Source organism: Salvia miltiorrhiza, chromosome 2, assembly GCF_028751815.1.
Source record: "Salvia miltiorrhiza cultivar Shanhuang (shh) chromosome 2, IMPLAD_Smil_shh, whole genome shotgun sequence".
NCBI lineage: Eukaryota > Viridiplantae > Streptophyta > Magnoliopsida > Lamiales > Lamiaceae > Salvia > Salvia miltiorrhiza.
Window position 1 is genome coordinate 59,578,458 of NC_080388.1, and position 18,563 is coordinate 59,597,020.

Below are 18,563 nucleotides of genomic sequence, written 5' to 3' on the forward strand. Positions count from 1 at the left end.
CCCTAGGGGGAAGTGTGCACTTATGGCACTAATAGTGCTATATGTGCCATACGTGCAACACACAGATCAGATCAGATATGTCATGGCTGAAATCGAAGGAGGCAGCCGATGGAGGAGGCGGCGCAACGATCAGATCAGATCCACCGCCGCCTCCTCATCAGGCCAGATCTGCCGCCGCCACGTGCTGGAGAGAGAGAGAGAGATGGAGATGAGAAAGAGAGAGGAGAGAGCGGCAGCCGCTGGAGAGAGAGAGATGGAGGATCTCCTCCACCACCGCCGCGAGAGCTCCGACGAATTCTCCAAGCTCGGCGCCGCTGCCGCGCAGCCGCTGGAGAGAGAGGGGGAGGGAGATGAGAAAGAGAGAGGAGCCGCTGGAGCAGAGAGAGGGAGATGAGAAAGAGAGAGGAGCCGCTGGAGAGAGAGAGAGGGAGATGAGAAAGAAAGATGAGAGAGAGAAGGGTAGAATAGTCATGACATATAAAAAATGGCCAAATTTTATGTTTTTTCAAATGGTTGACAAAATTTGATGTTGTATGTTGAATAGGGCCATTCGGCCCTATTGTTTCTATTTTTATTGAGTGTTTGGTTTAACAATGAAAATGAATCATTAGTAAAAAATTCTTTTTCTTTTATTTCCCCTCTGTTTTGAGGGATAACAAATTGGGTGATTGTGTTACTCTCAAGTAAGGGTAATGGTTAACTCATTCCCAAACTAAACAACAAGTAATGAATTCAATTGATTGAATCACTTTCCAACCTCTAAAAACATTCAATCAAACATGGGCTTAACCTTTTTCTATTTGGTTGAATTTTCTTTTGTATCGTACGAGCATGTTTTTGCATTTTCCAATGAAAATAATTCTAAAGCATGTAGCTTCTATATAATAGTTAAACAAAGGGAAAAACATTTGTTAAATCGCACGTGAAACAAGATCTATATTACAAAATTCATAACCAAATCCAAAACACAAACAAACAATAATACCAATGTCACTGATCATGAATTTGGATATACCCCCCCGTTCACAAAAAAAACTTCATCTTTCATTTTTGGGACGTCCACAAAAATACTTCCTACCTATTTTTGGACTATACCCCACCAATTATAATCCTCTTACTTTTCATTTTTCATAACTCTCAATATTAATTATAACACATTTTCACTACTCCCAATACACTTAACTACCTTTTATCCACTCTCAATATACTCAACAATATTTTTTCTTAAAACCCGTGTCACTCCTTCCTAAGAAATTCTTTCATGGATGGAGGGAGTATATACCATCTCAAAAAATTATAACTACACTTAACAAGTTCAACTATTTATTGTTTACAATATGAATCGACCGCAAACTAAGAAACTCCAAAAAGAAATTAGCAGTCGACAAGATCAAGAGAAAAATCAATTAAGTCAAGATCATGCAAACCATAGTCCTCAATTAAGAATTTCTACCAAGTCAATCAAATCCCATATCCCACTAGACGACAGCGTATTAGGAGGCATTAATGCTAATTTACATTTAAAAAAAAAAAAAAAACCTGTGCACAAGAACCACACAGCATTCTACATTGGTTTGGTGGTTTTCTGAAATTCTAAGGTTATATAATAGCGACATCCATAAAAGATTGAGGCCTACACTAAGTCAGCATCTAAAGTAAGGCTTTAGGACATGAATGCACAAAGAATGCTGTAGAACTATCTGTCTCTACATTCGGAAGTCCAACACGCACACGACATTGTTTGCGAAACAAGCAGCTATCTTATCACCTTCTTTGTTCCAGCAAACCTCGAATATCCCACCGTTTCCGCTGAATGTTTTCACAATCCTTGCTTCTTTCACTGACCACACATGCATGCATTTATCTAGTGATCCGCTTGCCAAATACTCGCCATTTGGGCTAAATGCAACGGAATAAACAGGATCCCTGGATTGATCATTGATGAAAATCATTAAGTGTTACACACTATATATATATAGGGGGGAGGGGTTGTTAAAATCATGGAACCATGGTGATGAGGTATATATATGTGTTGCTAACAATAAATTAAGAGAATAATCTGTAAAAGCCTAATATCATCTTATATGATCAATAAGGGCTTAATGTTCTCATCGCATACCTGTGGCCATCTAAGCTGTGCAAAAGATGTCCAGCTTCCACATCCCACAGCTTTATAGTTGAGTCAAACGAGGCACTGCAGAGAAGCAGTGAATGTGAAAACAAACTAACTTGAGAAAGGCATAGAAAAAAGAAAGAACACTGCGATTTAGGGTAAAGGCAATCGTATTCTCAAACACAGAATACAGGCAGCATGGTGTATCCTAAATTGCCATCTTGGCCTTTTCCTACATACAATCGCCACATTCTCAAATCTCTCTCTCTCTCTAGAAATTAGACCTCCAGTTCACTCAATATTTTTGCTTGTAATTTGATCCCCTTATTTTATTTTTATGTTCTTAGGACTCTGCATATATGATAAGGAACAAGAAAGTAAAGCAGGCATCCAGCTTAAAATGAAAACACCTGAAATTAAATCAGTACACAATCACTGAATAGATGTGCAGAATAATCACCTTGCCAGCACCAGTTGCTGATTTGGGTTGTTGGTCCCAGGCCCTGTCGGACTCCACCTGACAGTGTATATCTCCTGAAGAATAGGATCCATGCGCTAGCAACTCAAATCCACAGACTCAAAGGGAAAAACACAAAGAAAAAAGAAAGAAAAATATTGCCATACTTTGGAATGTTCCTTTAAATCAATCAAGCATGCGTCCTGTTTCATACTCCATATCTGCATTACAATCAAACATAACATAGGACCAATTATTCACTATGCGATGACTAAAATAATGAAGACAAGACTTGAAAAATATACCTATTTTCTTCTTCTTTTTCAGTTACACAAAGGTTAAGATACAAAAAGACTAGTAACATACCAAGCTAGAACTCAGATAAAAATGGGTTGACCCTCAAAAAAAAAAAAAAAAAGAATTCAGATAAAAACAAGTCATTGGGTTACAATTGTTAACATTTGATTTTTCTAGCTGATAAAAAAATGCGTGTCAAAATCGTGTAACCTTTGCTGTTGAATCATCAGAGCATGAGGCCAGAAGTGTGCCTGTGGGATCCCACTTGATAGCATTGACTTCACCCTGAAGAAGCACATTCAAGTGTTAATGCAAATGAAGTTGTAGAAAGTAAAACTAAAGTACTAATGAGTGAATCGTCTGGTAGGAGTCATTAACAATGTAATTATGGAAGAGAGCTCAGTATTAAAGCCTTCAGGAAATGTACGAGATAGGAGAGACAATAAAAGGACATGCAGGAACTCAAAGTTACTGAGGTTGGGTGTAGAGAGTTTAATTTTCAAGATGTCTTCATTAAGAAAACTCCTTCAAACATGCCCTACCGTTTCCTCCCTTCTCAAGATTTTTGGCTGCACTTTTTCCAAAAAGATTATTTATGTAATTACGATTTCAAAACTAGTCTATTATCCTACCCGTTTAGACATTTATCAAGGGGGTCGATATGACTATGCTGTTTAAGCTACCAACAATTTATGTCCTCAAATAAGGGACTGCTCCTTCTAGATGGCCACACAGTACAAGGAATTGTATGTCAATGTAACCTTATCTCTTCCAAATGATGGAACATGTCAAGTACAGGTAAAAAGTGGTGATAAACGTAATAATTGAAAGGAACCTGATGCCCTGAGAAAGTTTTGATTGGCCGGTTCTCTCCAACTTTACAAACATATATCATGCTGTCGGTCGAGCATGTAGCAAAGGAAAAATTGTTTCTCCAATCAACATCCAGGGCAGGAGCTGCAACCGAATATATAGTGAAAAGATCATACAAGTTAGGAATAGGAACCAAATGTTTCCCGAAATTGCTTTCATCTGCAGAAACGTGTAAGAGAACAAACTCAAGCAGAACAGTGGATAAAAGGATACCAAAGCACCTGAGTGAAATTCGAATTGTTGTCTCCATTCGCCTGTCTTAACATCCCACACAATAGCAGTTTTATCGACACTTCCACTAAGAAGAAAATCTCCTTTCTTGTTCCACTTCAAGGAGAAGATAGGTCCCTTATGTTTATTTAGTGTACTGATCAATTCCCCTGGAAGAAAAGAGAGCACACACATTATGCACATGTGAGATGAGAGTGTATCTCAATAATCATTAGAGCTCAAAATATAGAACTCTAGAATATGCAAAACTGCAGCATTTTTAACATTGTATAATAAATATACACATTTTTAAGATACTAAAAGAACTATTCTACTCACAACTTTACTGCTTAGACACCTAAGTGCGTGCATGCAACCTTTAACTGTATGGCATCATTACAAGATCAACATTATGTTCTCCAGATATGTGAACAAGGTCTCCAATCTATTGTAATAAAGGACAAATGTTTTCCAAAATTTCACTATAATGAATTTGCAATTAGTCCATCTGAATGTCATTATCTTGTTCATTCTATAACTTGATTAAAAAACCATTTTAAGTGTGGCAACCTTTAAAAATTATATTTTCAAACATAGTAAGATGGAACACTTTCTTGAAAATAAGTAAATCTTCGCAACTCCAACTTGATGGAACCAATCCTGTCTGAGCAGATTTTCACCCAGAGAAAGGGCCAGAATTCATACTCACTCTCTTCTGAGGTGTGATCCTCACTATAACAGTAGATCCATTGTTGGTTGCCAATCGCACCAAATGTGCAAGTAAAGCACTAAGCTAAAACTTTTCTCTTCAATGGTTTCCACTCCTTGTTTTAACAATATTTCATCTTAAAGTATCAAACACAACTTCCAGCCTCCACTTTATTTGTGTTTATTTTTTCTAATTAACAATATTTAACTAATACTAGACCTCCTCAAGAGATTTGGACATTTTACGCTTGAAACATCAAGACAGAGTGCCTTCCATGTGCAAAGCTAAGAGATATGCACAAGACAATCTTATTTTTTCCTGATACTACATAAATCAACAAAAACAGGCAAAGAAGTCTGAAGCAGAAAAGGAAATTCAAGCACAAAAATATCAACTAAAAGGCAATGAATAGGTTCATGAAATCAACCTTTATCAAAGATATCATATGCTGAAGTAACACAGTTTTGGTCACAATTCAAAATTAACACGGCAGATCAAGCTTCAAAGAGGCATGAGTTTGAACAAATAACATTATGAGGAAGTCTAACCATCTTTACTCCATATCCTTGCTTGTCCATCATAAGAACCAGTAGCAAGCAGCGTTCCGTCCATCTACAGATAGTTCATGTTTCTTTTTATGCATCAGATTGACCACATCCAGCACGGAGAGAGAAATGAATGAAGAAATTGAATAATAAACACCAAATTGCATATAAAACACTCACGTTCCAATCGAGCGTTGTCACATCTTTGCTTTTCTCATTTGTTCTACCCTTGAAATGCCTAAGTACGACATTGAAAGGCCCATTCTCTGTATTGGAACTAGATGGCCCATCAATAGTCCAAATTCTAGCAGTCGAATCTCCAGACCTATCAAGCAATAGCCATAATGATCATAGGGCTTCTATTAACATGATAAAAGGAAAAGAATCCATGCATGATACAACACATATAAGATATTAATATTAGAACATTACTATCAACCTAAGTCATGATCTCCACAAGAACACTGTGGAAGAGACAATATAAACACCTTAGGACATGGTTGGTATGCAGGAATGAAATGAGAATGGAATGGTGATTCCTGCGTCCATTCCCAATCCTATGGCTGGTACTGATTTTATAATGGGAATCACCATTCCCGATGGAATGCCTATTCTCATGCATATGGGATTAGCCATTCCTCCCCTCTCCCATGGTATTATGTATTCCCACGGATATGAGATTACTATATAATAAAAGTTTATTTGTTTAATTAAATAATAATAATAATAATAAATAATAATAGTAAAAATAATAAAATAATTTTAATAACAATAATAAAACAACTTTAGTAATAATATAATATAGTAAAATTAATAATAATAATAATAAATAATATTAATAGTAAAATAATACTCCCTCCGTCCCTGAAATAAGTTCCTCTTTGGGGACGGCACGAGTTTTAAGGAAAAGTGGTAAAGTGTATTGATAGTGGAGAAAAATGTGTTATAATTAGTATTGGCAATAGTGAAAATGTGAAAAAGTGTTATAATTAGTATTGGGAGTGGTGAAAAAGTGAAAAGTAAGAATAAATAAAGTATTATTAGTGGTTAGTGGTGGGGCAGTTGTCCAAAAATAGAAAGAAAAAAAAAGGAACTTATTTCAGGGACGGAGGGAGTAAATGATAATAATACTAAAATAATGATAATAAATAATAATAAAAAAAATAAATAAATAATATTATTATAAATAATAACAATAATAAATAAAAGTAGTAGTAGTAATAATAATAATAATAATAATAATAATAATAATAATATTGTGTTAATTTTATTTCATTCCTATCAATTCATTCCTTGTAAATACCAACCATAGGAATACTATATTTCATTCCATTCCATTCCCATTATCATTCCATTCCATTCATTTCTAATTCCATTCCTGCATACCAGCCATCACCTTAATTCAGTCAACTCAACAAGCGCTATCAAATGCCAAGAGTATGAAGATTCAAGTACTAAAGAGGAAAAGCCAATGTTAAAGTACTGTTTGCATAGATGTCAAAGAAACATGAAGCTCTAACATGCATGACGACTTCGGAGAAAGCTGTCATGCACTAAGTGCTCCTAACAAGGAAGTTGAAAGCCAAGTGCATTACATGTCGGATTGTGGGGCTACTCATCATGCGCTTAAAAGTTCTAAACATTCAAGAATCCATTAGACAAGACACAGTTTTACACATGCAAGAAAGCTCCAGAGATCATATGTCAGCTCTGGTTTCATCAGATTCCTTGGTTATATCTAAGTATGCCATAGTGTTTCATTCCCTTTTGTGCAGTTTCTACACAAGGTTTGTGAGGATACCTGAATAGCCAGGTACAGTATATAGACCACTAAGAAACCTCAATTCTTCTTGTTGGCGGCCAATGACAAAGAAAGAGCAAACAACACATAAGGGATGAGCCTGGGAGGACAGTGATTGGTCAAGTGTGAATGTGATATAAGGTCATTTTCTAGGGAAAATGGAAGCTGGAGATATCTCTTGAAAAGATATACTGATAAATTCTTAAATATAAAACAACAAAATGCACCAGCAGGACAGCAGACTCTTCCCTTTCTAAATTACCAACCACATGTTTTCTTCAGTTTGTAGTTTTTATTTTTTTATCTTCAGATATAGGCTCAATTATTATTGCTTCAAACAATTCATTATTTGTTGTGCCAGATGAGATTTAAACCCCACTTAAGTTGTTCATAGAAGAACATAGTCTCGGCCTAGTCTTACTAGCTATTGGTCATAATACCAGAAAACTGATAGCGTTATCACCAGTCTTATAACAAGCCAACAACTAGGTAAGCCATAGCTCATTGCCAGAAACAATCGTAAAGAATTCTTCAATGCACGGCCAGGCAGGAATCCATAAATGAAGGCTAGGTTTAGACCCAATACATAGATTGTTCAAATAAAAGAGCAACATCTCAAATATTTGAAGAAGACTAGGAATGTCTGACATATAAGGGGGAAAATAGAGAGGTATAAAATGCAAAAAACCAAGAAAGTTAACATAGTCATTCTAGAAATAAGTAATATTTGGAGTTTAAGCTAACCCTGAAGCCAGAAGTGAACCGGTAGGATTCCACGCACATGCAAAAACCTGTGAATGTAAAGAAGCATTAGCAAGGCGTGCTCCATAGTTATACAATATTTCCATCATAGTTCCTCTTGACTATCAGAAATAGAGATTATGAATTTCGTAATAATATGACCAAACCTCAGAAGTGTGACCTTGCAAAACTGTTACATCACTATTTGGGAATTCACAAGGCAGGGAAGGTAAACTAGGGCAGATATCCATTGGTTCTGGCCCTAGAGATAAGTACAAAATAAGTTACATTTCTTGAAAAGATACGAATTGCAAGACCGTGCACATTAAGTCAACAAGAAACTGAAGATCCAATCACTCAAGAATGATTTTTAAGTTACACCATCACAGGGCAAGTGCATGTATGTTAAAAAAGCTGAAATGGATCTTACCTCCATCATTTCCATTCTCCTCAAGTTTACCATTAATCTCATCGCCCATATGATTAACATCACTGGCATCCTCAAAGGGCTTTTCCTTTTCTTTGCCTTTCTCTTTATCTTTCTCCTTCTCCTTCTCTTTCTCCTTCTCCTTCTCTTTCTCCTTCTCTTTCTCCTTCTCCTTCTCTTTCTCCATTCTCTCCCTATCTCGTTCTTTTTCTTTTTCTCTTTGTTGTTTTTCGTTCTCCTTTTCTTTTGCAATTTCCTTTTCTTTTTCTATCGCAAGTCTGCGATCATGTTCCCGGCCATTTTCAATATTTTCTTTCTCTTTTCCCTTAGATTTATCCTTCTGAATATTTTCTTTTTTCTCTTTTATAATCCTTTGAAGTTCATCCACATCTTTTGTTATTAGATCCAAAGGATGTAGGAACTGGAAATCATCATCTGTTTCCAAATCATCCTGGGTATGTCAAAGAATCAGCACAGAATTCAGAGACAAGGGAAACATATAACTCTAGATGCAGAGATTCAACAGTATGGCACTCTTACGCTAGTCAAGTTTGCTTCTAGTTCAAGATACTGAATTCCTTTCTGAACAAATGTAACGAGAGCCCCAGGTGGAACAAGGTTGCCATCAATGTTACTTTTATTAATCCCAGCCTCATATCCTAAAGCGAATGCAGAATGTGTGAATCCTGAAAACAATTATCCAAATAAAAGTTAATGATGCCAAGAAATTTCAGTTACAAAGTGTTCATTCTCCAATGAACTATACATAATTAATACTACTACAACACAGGATTATTGCTTGATACAGACTGTCAATATAATGAAGGCAAGATTAATGAAGACAGAAAGGTCAGTCCAAGACATAATGCATAGAAAATGATATGTATGCTCTACAGATATGCACAACCACACTAGACACTGGACAATAGAGACTTCCACAAAATCAACCGATCAAGCCATTGAGCATGCAAGAATGCCTTCCCGGATAACAGAAAACTCACTTTTACTTGCAAGAATGCCTTTCCGGATAAGAGAAAACTGACCTTTACTTGCAATATCAATAACAAGATGAACCTTTGTATGACTGGTTTCGGTATTCAAATAATAAGAAAGGCATGCTTTGTTGAACTGGCAACTTTAACTTCTTTCTAAAGGCTCAATTCGTACAGTTCCCCTACAAATAAGTATATTTCTCTTACCATCTCAGCATAAGGAATCATTTTCTCTATTTAGACTAACACAGACTTCATTATTTCTTCCTACAATTTTCATGACTATAACTTCTGATATCTTCAATTCAAAACGGTATTTCAAGCCTAAAAATGACAATTGCTACGTCCCTAACCAAAAACCATGTTTCCTAAACCTTCACATCAAGCTCCACTCCTCTGAGATGGTCCATGACGAGCACAAACCCACCCAAAAATCTAAATAAGAAGTTAATTGGGCTGCAAAAAAATCTGAATTCAAGACAAGCACCTAATTGTGCCACCATATGTAATCACTCCAGCAACCCAACCATCACCCCCCGCCCAAAAAAACAGGTTGGAAGAGAAACGAAAGCTTACTCCAATATTAACAATAGTGATATCCTGTATGTTGATTGATTTGCACCAAAAATTAATTTCAATGATGATTCTGGAAACCCAGTTTGCAATTCAAGAATGGAGCCGCACGCAGGGAGAGAGAGAGAGTTACCAGATTCGTTAAGATAACGGAAGATGAGGTAGTTCAACTCGGCGGAGGTAATTGCAATCATTGTCGAGAATCCCCTGCATGTACGACTTTCTCTCTCTTATCTGTGAATTTGGGTGTGAGAGAGAGGGATTTGGGGGAGCGGAGGGGAAGAATGCTGCTGCTATTTCGAACTGGGTTTTTTCCGACTATAGATTTAGGAGAAACCGGATGTGTGAAAAAGACGTAAGTACCCTCAACTTCCTCTATTTGTTTTAGACTATGTTTATCAGCAACTAGCAACCAGCAATCAACTATAATCCAACCATCCAACCATCTTTAATATTTAATTAATTTATCTCTTTTTCATATCACTAATATTCATCTCAACCCAATGACCTCTATTTTTGTTGATTTATCAATGACCACTCCAACCATCCAACCACCCAGCCATAACATAACTTTATAATTATTTTTAATCGTAATAATTTTAGTAATATTAAATACTCCCTCCGTCTACTAATTGTTGGCCTAGGAGGCAAAACACGGGTTTTAAGAAAAAGTGTATTTTTATTAGTTGAGTGGAGAAAGGAACCCGCAATTTATTAAAGTCAATGCATGTCTTCGAATCGATTAAGATTGCACTTGTTCCGCGAGCTCTATTTATAGGCGAAGTCTTTAATAGATCCGTTGGAGAGATGGTCTTCAAGATTTCTGTCGTTGTAAGAGGATGTCACTTCTTGGGCTGAGGTGGCAATTTTCAGATACTCCATTTGACCGAGTCTTAAATTGTCTTGTCCTCAGAGTATGGTGCTTCTGCATCTTTACACGCAAAGGGGAGCTCTGGCACACGTACGGATGATATCCAAATCTTCAGCATTTATGTTGTAGTACTTGAGCATTTAATGCAGTGTGTCTGGTACTCTTCTCTTCAGTCAGATGTAGAATATTGACTAATACTTGACTTCGTCTTCAGTTTAAGGTTGATGTTGAATGTGTGAACTTCTTCGACCGATGACTAATGACTTCCAGTCGAGATGCGTCCTTGTGTTTGTTCAGTGAACTGTGCTTCAATTGTGCTATCTTTAGTCTTCAGTCTTTTGTTCCTAGTCCCACTGAACTAAAGTCTTTGCAGCTTCAGTCAGGGCCTGTGTGGACTGGAGCACTTGGACCTGCAATAGAAATAAAGACAAGCGAAACATTCTAATGGTTTTGGTATCATCAAAACTAGTTGGATATCTTTTTGTGTCCCAACATACTCCACTTACCCACTTGTATTAAATTATAGTGTATTTTATGAAGAAAATTGTAAAATGATCACATTACAAAAATATGTTTGTAAACGTTCTTCAAATAATAATAATATTCTATCTATTTTTTAATTCATTAATTATTTATTAAAATTAAATAATATTAAAATAATTATAAATTAAAATCTAGCAGCGAATAAGTTACGTGGCGGTTCGGATCCTCTGTACCACTTTTGTGTGCCACAATTAAAACTACAGCGTTTTAGTAGTCTTCTAATTAACACACAAAATAGAGATATATTCACAACTCAACTATCGGCTCGGCTTCACGCTGAATATCAAATCTCTCTCTCTCTCTCTCTTTGAAAACTGCATCGGTTGGAAAAATTGAAAAGCTTCTGATAAATATCCTCCCTCTATTCTCACATTCAAAATTTGCGTTCTTCCCACAGCCACAATTCTTTTCAACATCAGATTTCTTAATTTTTCACTGCTCCTCTTATTCACGCAGTTCATCCCTTCCGATGAACGCCAAATGCTCGACGAAAATTCTGTTAGAGAATCATGTATTCTTGAGGCCTCGATTGCTTGCGGTGCATTTCTTTCAAGGGAAGCGGTATACGTTGTGCAATACTACAGTTGGAGAACGTTATTCTTGAATCGTGGTTGAGCCGCACTAATCGATTTATCTAAATGGTGAAGATTGAATGCTCTGGTAAGATTTATTTTCTATGCTTTTTTTGCTTTGGTTGATTATTAATATACAAGTTATGGTATCCAGCCAAGTTCAATAACCTAGATCTATTGTATCACTACAACAATATTTGTATAAATAGTTAGCTCGTGATCTCTATTTGATTAAATTGAGCAAGTGTATAATGTAGTTGAAAGCAAAACTATTGCACAAGAAGGCTAAATTAATCTCAAACTCACATTGCAAAGTATATATTCATATATACAGCATGAAATATATTTTTATCTTGTGTAAATTCACTACTCTAGACAAGGCTAAGCCTTCAAGTCACAAGCTCAAACTACAATGAGATCATTCAGGCTTCAGTCACCCTGGCTCTGTCAACTCATCGCTCTATAGGAGAGGAGATGTATTTTGATCCTGTCTACCTTGCGTGCGGAATGGTGTGATGCTGATATGATGTGATGCTTGGGCAAAACGACGTAAACCAGAAAAAGAGAGACGGCTAAGCATACCAAAGAGCACTTTTAGTATAGAACATTAATCTAGTCAAGGAACATTTTTGTGTAGAAGTAGTTGTGGATTGTTCATTGAAATCAATGCATTTTCTGAAGTGAAATAATATGTCAGATTATTTTTGTTGCCCAACTCTCTCTTATCTAAGGTGAAATGATTTTGTTTTTTGTTATTATAATGCAATACTGATAATTACGCGCCTTTATTTAGTGCGCCGGAAAGGGCGGCCGAACGCCGTGCTCCGGCCCTCCCGTTTGCCGCTGCCAACGTTGCCAAGTTGTTGCTTACTGCTCCCTCGCTCACCAGGTTTCCCACAGAAGTGCGCATAAAAGAGAGTGTGAGAGGTTGGAGCAGCAAATGAAGCGCGCTGACATCTTGAATGATTTCCCTTTCATATTCACGCGAGAAGCTATCCAAATCCAGGGTACAAGGTGTTCATTTTCAAAAAGGCACGGCATCCACCTTTCAGGAATGTGGATTTGTGAATGCAGCTGCGTAGGAGTCTCAGCTTCTAATTTCGAACTTTTGAGGTTGAACAGTAATTCGAATCTTCCAAGTGAGGCTTTGGCTGCTTTGCTTCTTCATTGGCCCTTAACAATATTTCGGGCCATTCAGCTTGCAACTCTTGAAAGCTTGCTTCCTGAATTCTCTAACGAACTGCGAATACATTATCTAGGACCAGAAAGAGAACTTCTTCAACTGGCAGTCTTTGGGGAACTGCAAGCACTCTTCCCCGGAGTAAATGTGTACATAGATCTTTTTGCACCTGCAATTCCACAAGTGAGGGATGGTGAAAAGATTGATCTGTATACTTATTCTCAGTGTAACAACATGGACTGTGGGTGCCGGAGTTCAGCTGTTAGTTACCGAGAAAGAATAGATACTTGCCACTCTTCTGCAATCACGTTACGGCTTCATGCAGGTTTTTATCATCACTGTTGCAGAGAATTACAGCAGGATTGTTTTCCTCATATTATCATAGCCGCAAACGCTGGTGTTGCTGCCTACATCAGCTGGTTACCTACTATTTAAGTATTAAAAGAGCTCAAAGTTCCAGCGGTGTTCTCAGATTACTGTGAAGAAGCTTGTCATCTTGCAGCTTCATATGTTAAATTCACTGGAGAAAGTTAGATTCTAGAATCCCCAAAATTATTTCAAGTGTAATTCCTCTTCAGAATTCGGCAGCAATTCTCCTGAATCACTCAATCACGCAAGGACCAATAAATATTAAGTGTTTGCACCAATCACTCAACCAATGGTTGTCCATTGAATCAGAGTTCAACATGTACTTTTTGCCCATTGCTAATTCATCATAAGTTGAAGTATTTATTTTATATGATTGTTGGTATCAAATGCAAATCCATACAATAATACTATAAAGTCAATAGATGTATCGTGTGCATCCACACATTCATAGAAATATCACTCATAGCATCAAAGCAGGACCAACAAAATTAAAAAAATTCATGGACATAAGGACCACTTGTAATCTGCCAAAGACACCAATGCTGTAAAATTGTTGGACAAAGCAATTATCATAGCAGCAAAGCAGGTCCAACAAAATAAAAAAAAAAAAAAACCATGGACGTAAGGACCACTTGTAATCTGCCAAAGACACCAATGCTGTAAAATTGCTGGACAAAGCAATTATCTAAGTGGATCCGAGCAAAAACAATGAAGGCAAATTCTCGACCTACTTAATGCAAGCTCCTTAAGAAATCATCAACGAAGACCTATAGTTCTGTTAAGCGACTTCTTTCAAATCTAGGCTAAAAAAGAAGATTAAAACAGTTAATAAATTGTTTTAACCGGAAACTTCATCTCAAGTGGCTCACGTTTTCTGGATTTAGCTCCTCAAGCGTCGAATGTGACACTCGATGATCTGATGCTGGGGACTCATATCTCTCACCTTGATTAACATCACCAAGATAGGCTTCTTTATTTAAACTATTCCTTTCTTGTAAGTTATTTGCTCCCAAATAATCGAAGTTGAGTGGTTGTTGAGCCTGCAACAACAACAATAAAGTAATGGAGAACATAAATAGAATGAATTCAAAGAAGTAAGAAGTAGCAGCACCAACTTTGGTGGTTGATATGATTTTTCAAATCAACCACTTCAAGGAAAAATACGAGCTTTACCTTTTTAGAAAGCTATTAAATTCTATCTTTAATGGAAATTTACAAAAATACAATATCTCAAGTGCATAAGAAATTATCTCACAAAAGGCCGAATCTGACACAGAACCTTGCTGTTTCGCGCAGCACTTTTAAGAAAATTGTTTAACCTATCTAGAGATCTCGGATTCAGTTGAAATTTTGCAGAGATCTAATACTCATAATGAAGTTATCACTGTAAAAATTTCAAGTCATTTGGACCACAGAAACCCTCCCGAAAGCCCCTCACAAGACTCTAGTTCGTCCAGCCAAACTTGACAGCAATACCCTTTCTTAATAAAAGCTATAGGAACTCAAATACATCATCTTAATACACATTAGCATGATTTAGCTTAAACTTTACTCATATTTAACACAAGAACACATAGCAAACAAGTTATAACATAACAATCCCCATAACAATTCTCTAACCATTCTATAAAGTAGTTCTTCGTTTATTCTTAAACTAAGATTAGCCCAATACATAATACCACATGCAGGATATTCCCCAATTTCTTTCATAAAAAAATTAGATATTGATAACAACTTTTCATAAATAAAACACTTACCAATAGAAGATTAGTCATGTTCATTGAAAAAGGCATTCCACCAAAATTTTGTTGATTTGAACTTGTACCAAACTCCTAGCATCAATACATAGAGCAACGATTATAGATAAATTGATATCTTAACACAAATACTGATGTAACTAAAACTAACCTCAATTGTGTTGAACCTTTGATAAGGTATATCAGAAACACTGGAAATAGTGGTCAAATTTTCTTCAACGCCCTATTGTACAAATACAGAACAATATATAAGGAGCTTGAATACATTATAAAAAAAAAATATAAAACTAAATAAATTCAAGCAAAAGTAACCTCGAGATTGGTAGATAATAACGGGGGTGAAGTTGTGCTGTTGGTTAAAGGTTGACCTTTTTTCCTACTTGCTTTCCTTTTTCCCTTACTTTTTTCTAAGCCACTTTTAAGCCTCTTGCTTGAAGTGGTCTTATTCTTAGACTTTATACCTTTGGCTCCAAGAGTGATTTGCAACTCGTCCGCATTTAACGATAAATTTCTGCAATTTGTTCTTTGCTCTAACTCTCCATCTCCATCAACCATATCAAACATCTTCAAGATACCATCTTTAACAATTCTATAAGTATCTTCGTTCTCTGATGCTTTTGTAACCAACTGAACATACAACCCACACAACTCTTTGTATCGTATATTCTGAAGTAATTTGGGATCCATCTCCGACACATTGATATTTGCATCTCCAGAAAATCCAATTTTCGCTTTTCGCGTCCATCTTTTCAGGATGTATTCATTTGGGATTTTCTTAATATTGTGCATCCCGAATACTTTCAAACTATGAGAACATAAAATTCCAGCAAACTCAAATTTTCTGCAGCTACAATTAATTTTTTCACTTGATAAATCAATTGTAACTATATGGTGATGGCTCTTCCTGTGAGGAGTAATTCTATACTTTGCTAGTAATTCTCCATTTTCGAAACATTCCAAGCTGGAATCATGAGATTTATACCACTCCTGCTCAAATATTTTATATACCTCTGGGGTATAAATACTAACCGCATGCTTCAAAATCTCGACTGGATACGACAAACATGGAAGGCTTGTGTTTGCTCTAAAATCAGCTTTTACTTCTTCATACCGACGATCTTCAAGCAGCCTTTCGAAATGATTAAAAAAGTCTAAAAACTTGTGCTTGTAATTGACATACCTCTTCACAACACTGTTCATGCTCTCACTTCTTTGGGTGGTAGTCATATCAGCACAAAAGGTTTGACGTCCATATACTAAGGCCCATTTCTCCTTTAGATTAAACATACGCCTCAACCAATCATTATCTTCAAGTGAATACTTCTTCAACATCTCATCCCATGCTGCAATAAACTCATCTTCTTCTTCAAAATCATACACACATGCCCCAAAGTCTTTAGAAAAATCCTTGAATTTAGAAAAAATACCACTTAAATGGATTGCAGCATTTTGAAAAATGTGCCAAAGACACAAACGATGATGAGTTTCAGGCCATATATAAGTTAATGCCTTAGCCATTGCTGCATCTTGATCCGTAAGAATAGTTTTCGGTTTCTTCTCACGCATAGCTCTAGTAAATGTATCAAACAACCATTCAAATGTTGAAGAAGTTTCATCATATAGCAATGCAGCACCAAAGATCACAGTCTGCTTGTGATGATTCACGCCTACAAATAGTGCAATAGGACGACCTTCATTGTTCTTCTTATAAGTTGTATCAAAGCATATCACATCACCGAAATTTGAGTAATCTGTTCTCATCTTCGCATCAGACCAAAAAATATTGGTTATCAAGTCATCTTCATCAACTTGAATCGCATAGAAAAAATTTGGATCACTAAATTGCATCTTTTGCAAATATTCTAATACTCCTCCTGTATCCCCTATCCTGGTCTCTCTCGTTCTTTTAGATCTCAAATAATTCTTATAATCCTGAGGAATGAAACCTAAATTCTCCCTCCCTCCTACTTGTCTCACCATAAGATCATGAGATGCTTTAGGTGTGATGCCCACATCATTCGCCATTTGAATTTGCATTGCTGCAGAAGACGTTATCTTTCTGTGACTTCTATGTAAGTGTGTTTTGTGCGGACTTGAAAGATAATGATTATGATCTTCAACAAATTGAACCACACAAAACTTTCCATTTACTCGGCTACTAACTTTCAATTTAGCTTGACAACCAAATCTTGTTTCCGGGCGAGCGTTGCTGACATATATATCACGCTTATCATTTGTCCTTTTTCCTTCAGCACTACAACAAAAAACCCTGTCAATTAATGAACCAGATTTGTCCTTGTGGCTTCTGCTTCTTCTGATACTAAAACCCACGTGCTTCGAATAGTTTAAATAAAACCCATAAGCATCCTCTTCAGTGTCAAAGCACATACCAATCTTCGGCTTATCTTCCTCAATTCTTGAGCTTGTAATATTGTCCAGTTGATTTTCATTACCGTCCTCAACCATATCACTAACATGATCATCATGTCTTCCATTAACATCTTCAAAATCCAAACGACGAGAAGATGTACATCCACTATCCATAACAATATTTTCTTTGGTCCTAAAACAGAGTAAAGTAATAATAAACTTAATTTTCAAGACAAAACAAGCATAATAATAAACATTCAAAGTAAAAGAAACTAAGAATATAAATAGCATAAAAAATCAGGAAATATTCTTTAAGTATTTTACTGGCAAAAAAAAAGAAGTTATGATATGAACTAGAAAATTGACAAACTTTAGGTATTTTTATGACAATAACCCCCTAAATTAATAATAATTAACTTCCAATTTTCTAGACCGATTAATACATACTAAACTAACAAAATTTCAATATTTCAACATTATTAATTTATATAGGTTTGATTAGACCATTAGTATTTTTTTATATGCATCAGAGACTAAATTTTCCATAACATCTATATGGAACATATAATACATGGCTAATGCAACATATAATAATTAATAAATACATGGCTAATGGAGCATAGAACAATTTTCCGTAACATGGCTAATGAACAGATAACAAGTTTCAAGACTGATTAATACATGGTTAATGGAATAGATAATAATTAATAAATACAACATGGAAACCAAAGCAGCAACCTAGCTGTACAAAAACTAGATTTTCTATAGCATCTACAAACAGAACGAAAGTTCATATGTAACTGAGATATTAAACATGCAGTAATAGTAATAAACATGCAGTAATAGTAATAAACATTCAAAGTAACAAGAAACTAAAAAATTCTATATTGCATAGTCACAAGCTAGAGGAACATTCTTTCAAGCATAGACAAATGTAAACAAACTAAGATTTTACTTGAATCAACACTATAAAAGAAAAAATATATGAATTATTGATCAACTATGTAATATAAGAAAAAAATCTCACAAGATTGATTGTCTTTGTACACACAACTGATCGAGTGTGGCAGTAAACCAACACTAGCGTCCCTCTGCCGTGCGCACTGCTTCTCGGTTTCCAGGTCTGTCGTCGTACCTGTCCGCAGGTAAAGGAACGGATTTGC

At 36.0% G+C, this 18,563-nt stretch overlaps 3 protein-coding genes across 5 annotated transcripts; 1 reads left to right on the forward strand and 2 right to left on the reverse strand.

The window, feature by feature from the left end:
• Window positions 1-1,420: 1,420 nt before the first annotated feature.
• Window positions 1,421-10,069, reverse strand: LOC131010737 (WD40 repeat-containing protein HOS15-like). Of its 2 annotated transcripts, XM_057938399.1 has the most exons (15): window positions 9,872-10,022; window positions 9,217-9,347; window positions 8,714-8,859; window positions 8,177-8,624; window positions 7,914-8,008; window positions 7,750-7,796; window positions 5,385-5,529; window positions 5,208-5,271; window positions 3,962-4,120; window positions 3,703-3,824; window positions 3,078-3,152; window positions 2,738-2,791; window positions 2,574-2,647; window positions 2,120-2,194; window positions 1,421-1,926 (listed from the first exon to the last, which is right to left on the reverse strand). In XM_057938399.1, exons 4-15 carry the CDS (start codon window positions 8,358-8,360, stop codon window positions 1,707-1,709), a joined length of 1,314 nt encoding a protein of 437 aa, XP_057794382.1. In that variant the 5' UTR covers window positions 8,361-8,624; window positions 8,714-8,859; window positions 9,217-9,347; window positions 9,872-10,022; the 3' UTR covers window positions 1,421-1,706. The 2 variants fall into 2 exon arrangements, with proteins under 2 accessions (XP_057794382.1, XP_057794381.1); XM_057938398.1 differs by lacking the exon at window positions 9,217-9,347 and having other exon boundaries at window positions 9,872-10,069.
• Window positions 10,070-11,391: 1,322 nt separating this feature from the next.
• LOC131010740 (uncharacterized) lies at window positions 11,392-13,459 on the forward strand. Of its 2 annotated transcripts, none has more exons than XM_057938401.1 (2): window positions 11,392-11,812; window positions 12,518-13,459. In XM_057938401.1, exon 2 carries the CDS (start codon window positions 12,665-12,667, stop codon window positions 13,337-13,339), a length of 675 nt encoding a protein of 224 aa, XP_057794384.1. In that variant the 5' UTR covers window positions 11,392-11,812; window positions 12,518-12,664; the 3' UTR covers window positions 13,340-13,459. The 2 variants fall into 2 exon arrangements, 1 of the variants encoding a protein (XP_057794384.1); XR_009096647.1 differs by lacking the exon at window positions 12,518-13,459 and adding an exon at window positions 12,100-12,439 and having other exon boundaries at window positions 11,398-11,812.
• A 226-nt stretch (window positions 13,460-13,685) lies between these two features.
• LOC131010739 (protein FAR1-RELATED SEQUENCE 5-like) lies at window positions 13,686-18,563 on the reverse strand. Its single transcript, XM_057938400.1, has 5 exons — window positions 18,428-18,563; window positions 15,343-17,593; window positions 15,182-15,253; window positions 15,031-15,105; window positions 13,686-14,313 (listed from the first exon to the last, which is right to left on the reverse strand). Exons 2-5 carry the CDS (start codon window positions 17,572-17,574, stop codon window positions 14,125-14,127), a joined length of 2,568 nt encoding a protein of 855 aa, XP_057794383.1. The 5' UTR covers window positions 17,575-17,593; window positions 18,428-18,563; the 3' UTR covers window positions 13,686-14,124.

Bases quoted from the DNA above. Each gene is read 5' to 3' on its own strand.
- LOC131010737 (XM_057938398.1), bottom strand. From the start codon at position 9,932: ATGATTGCAATTACCTCCGCCGAGTTGAACTACCTCATCTTCCGTTAT. The intron at 3,153-3,702 runs GTTCCTTTCAAT...GTGCTTCTTCAG, and splicing joins AAACTTTCTCAGGGCATCAG to GGTGAAGTCAATGCTATCAA. The intron at 1,927-2,119 runs GTATGCGATGAG...TGATCAATCCAG, and splicing joins CACAGCTTAGATGGCCACAG to GGATCCTGTTTATTCCGTTG.
- LOC131010740 (XM_057938401.1), top strand. From the start codon at position 12,665: ATGAAGCGCGCTGACATCTTGAATGATTTCCCTTTCATATTCACGCGA.
- LOC131010739 (XM_057938400.1), bottom strand. From the start codon at position 17,574: ATGGATAGTGGATGTACATCTTCTCGTCGTTTGGATTTTGAAGATGTT. The intron at 15,254-15,342 runs GTTACTTTTGCT...TTTGTACAATAG, and splicing joins TATTATCTACCAATCTCGAG to GGCGTTGAAGAAAATTTGAC. The intron at 14,314-15,030 runs GTAAGTGTTTTA...TTGTTGTTGCAG, and splicing joins ACATGACTAATCTTCTATTG to GCTCAACAACCACTCAACTT.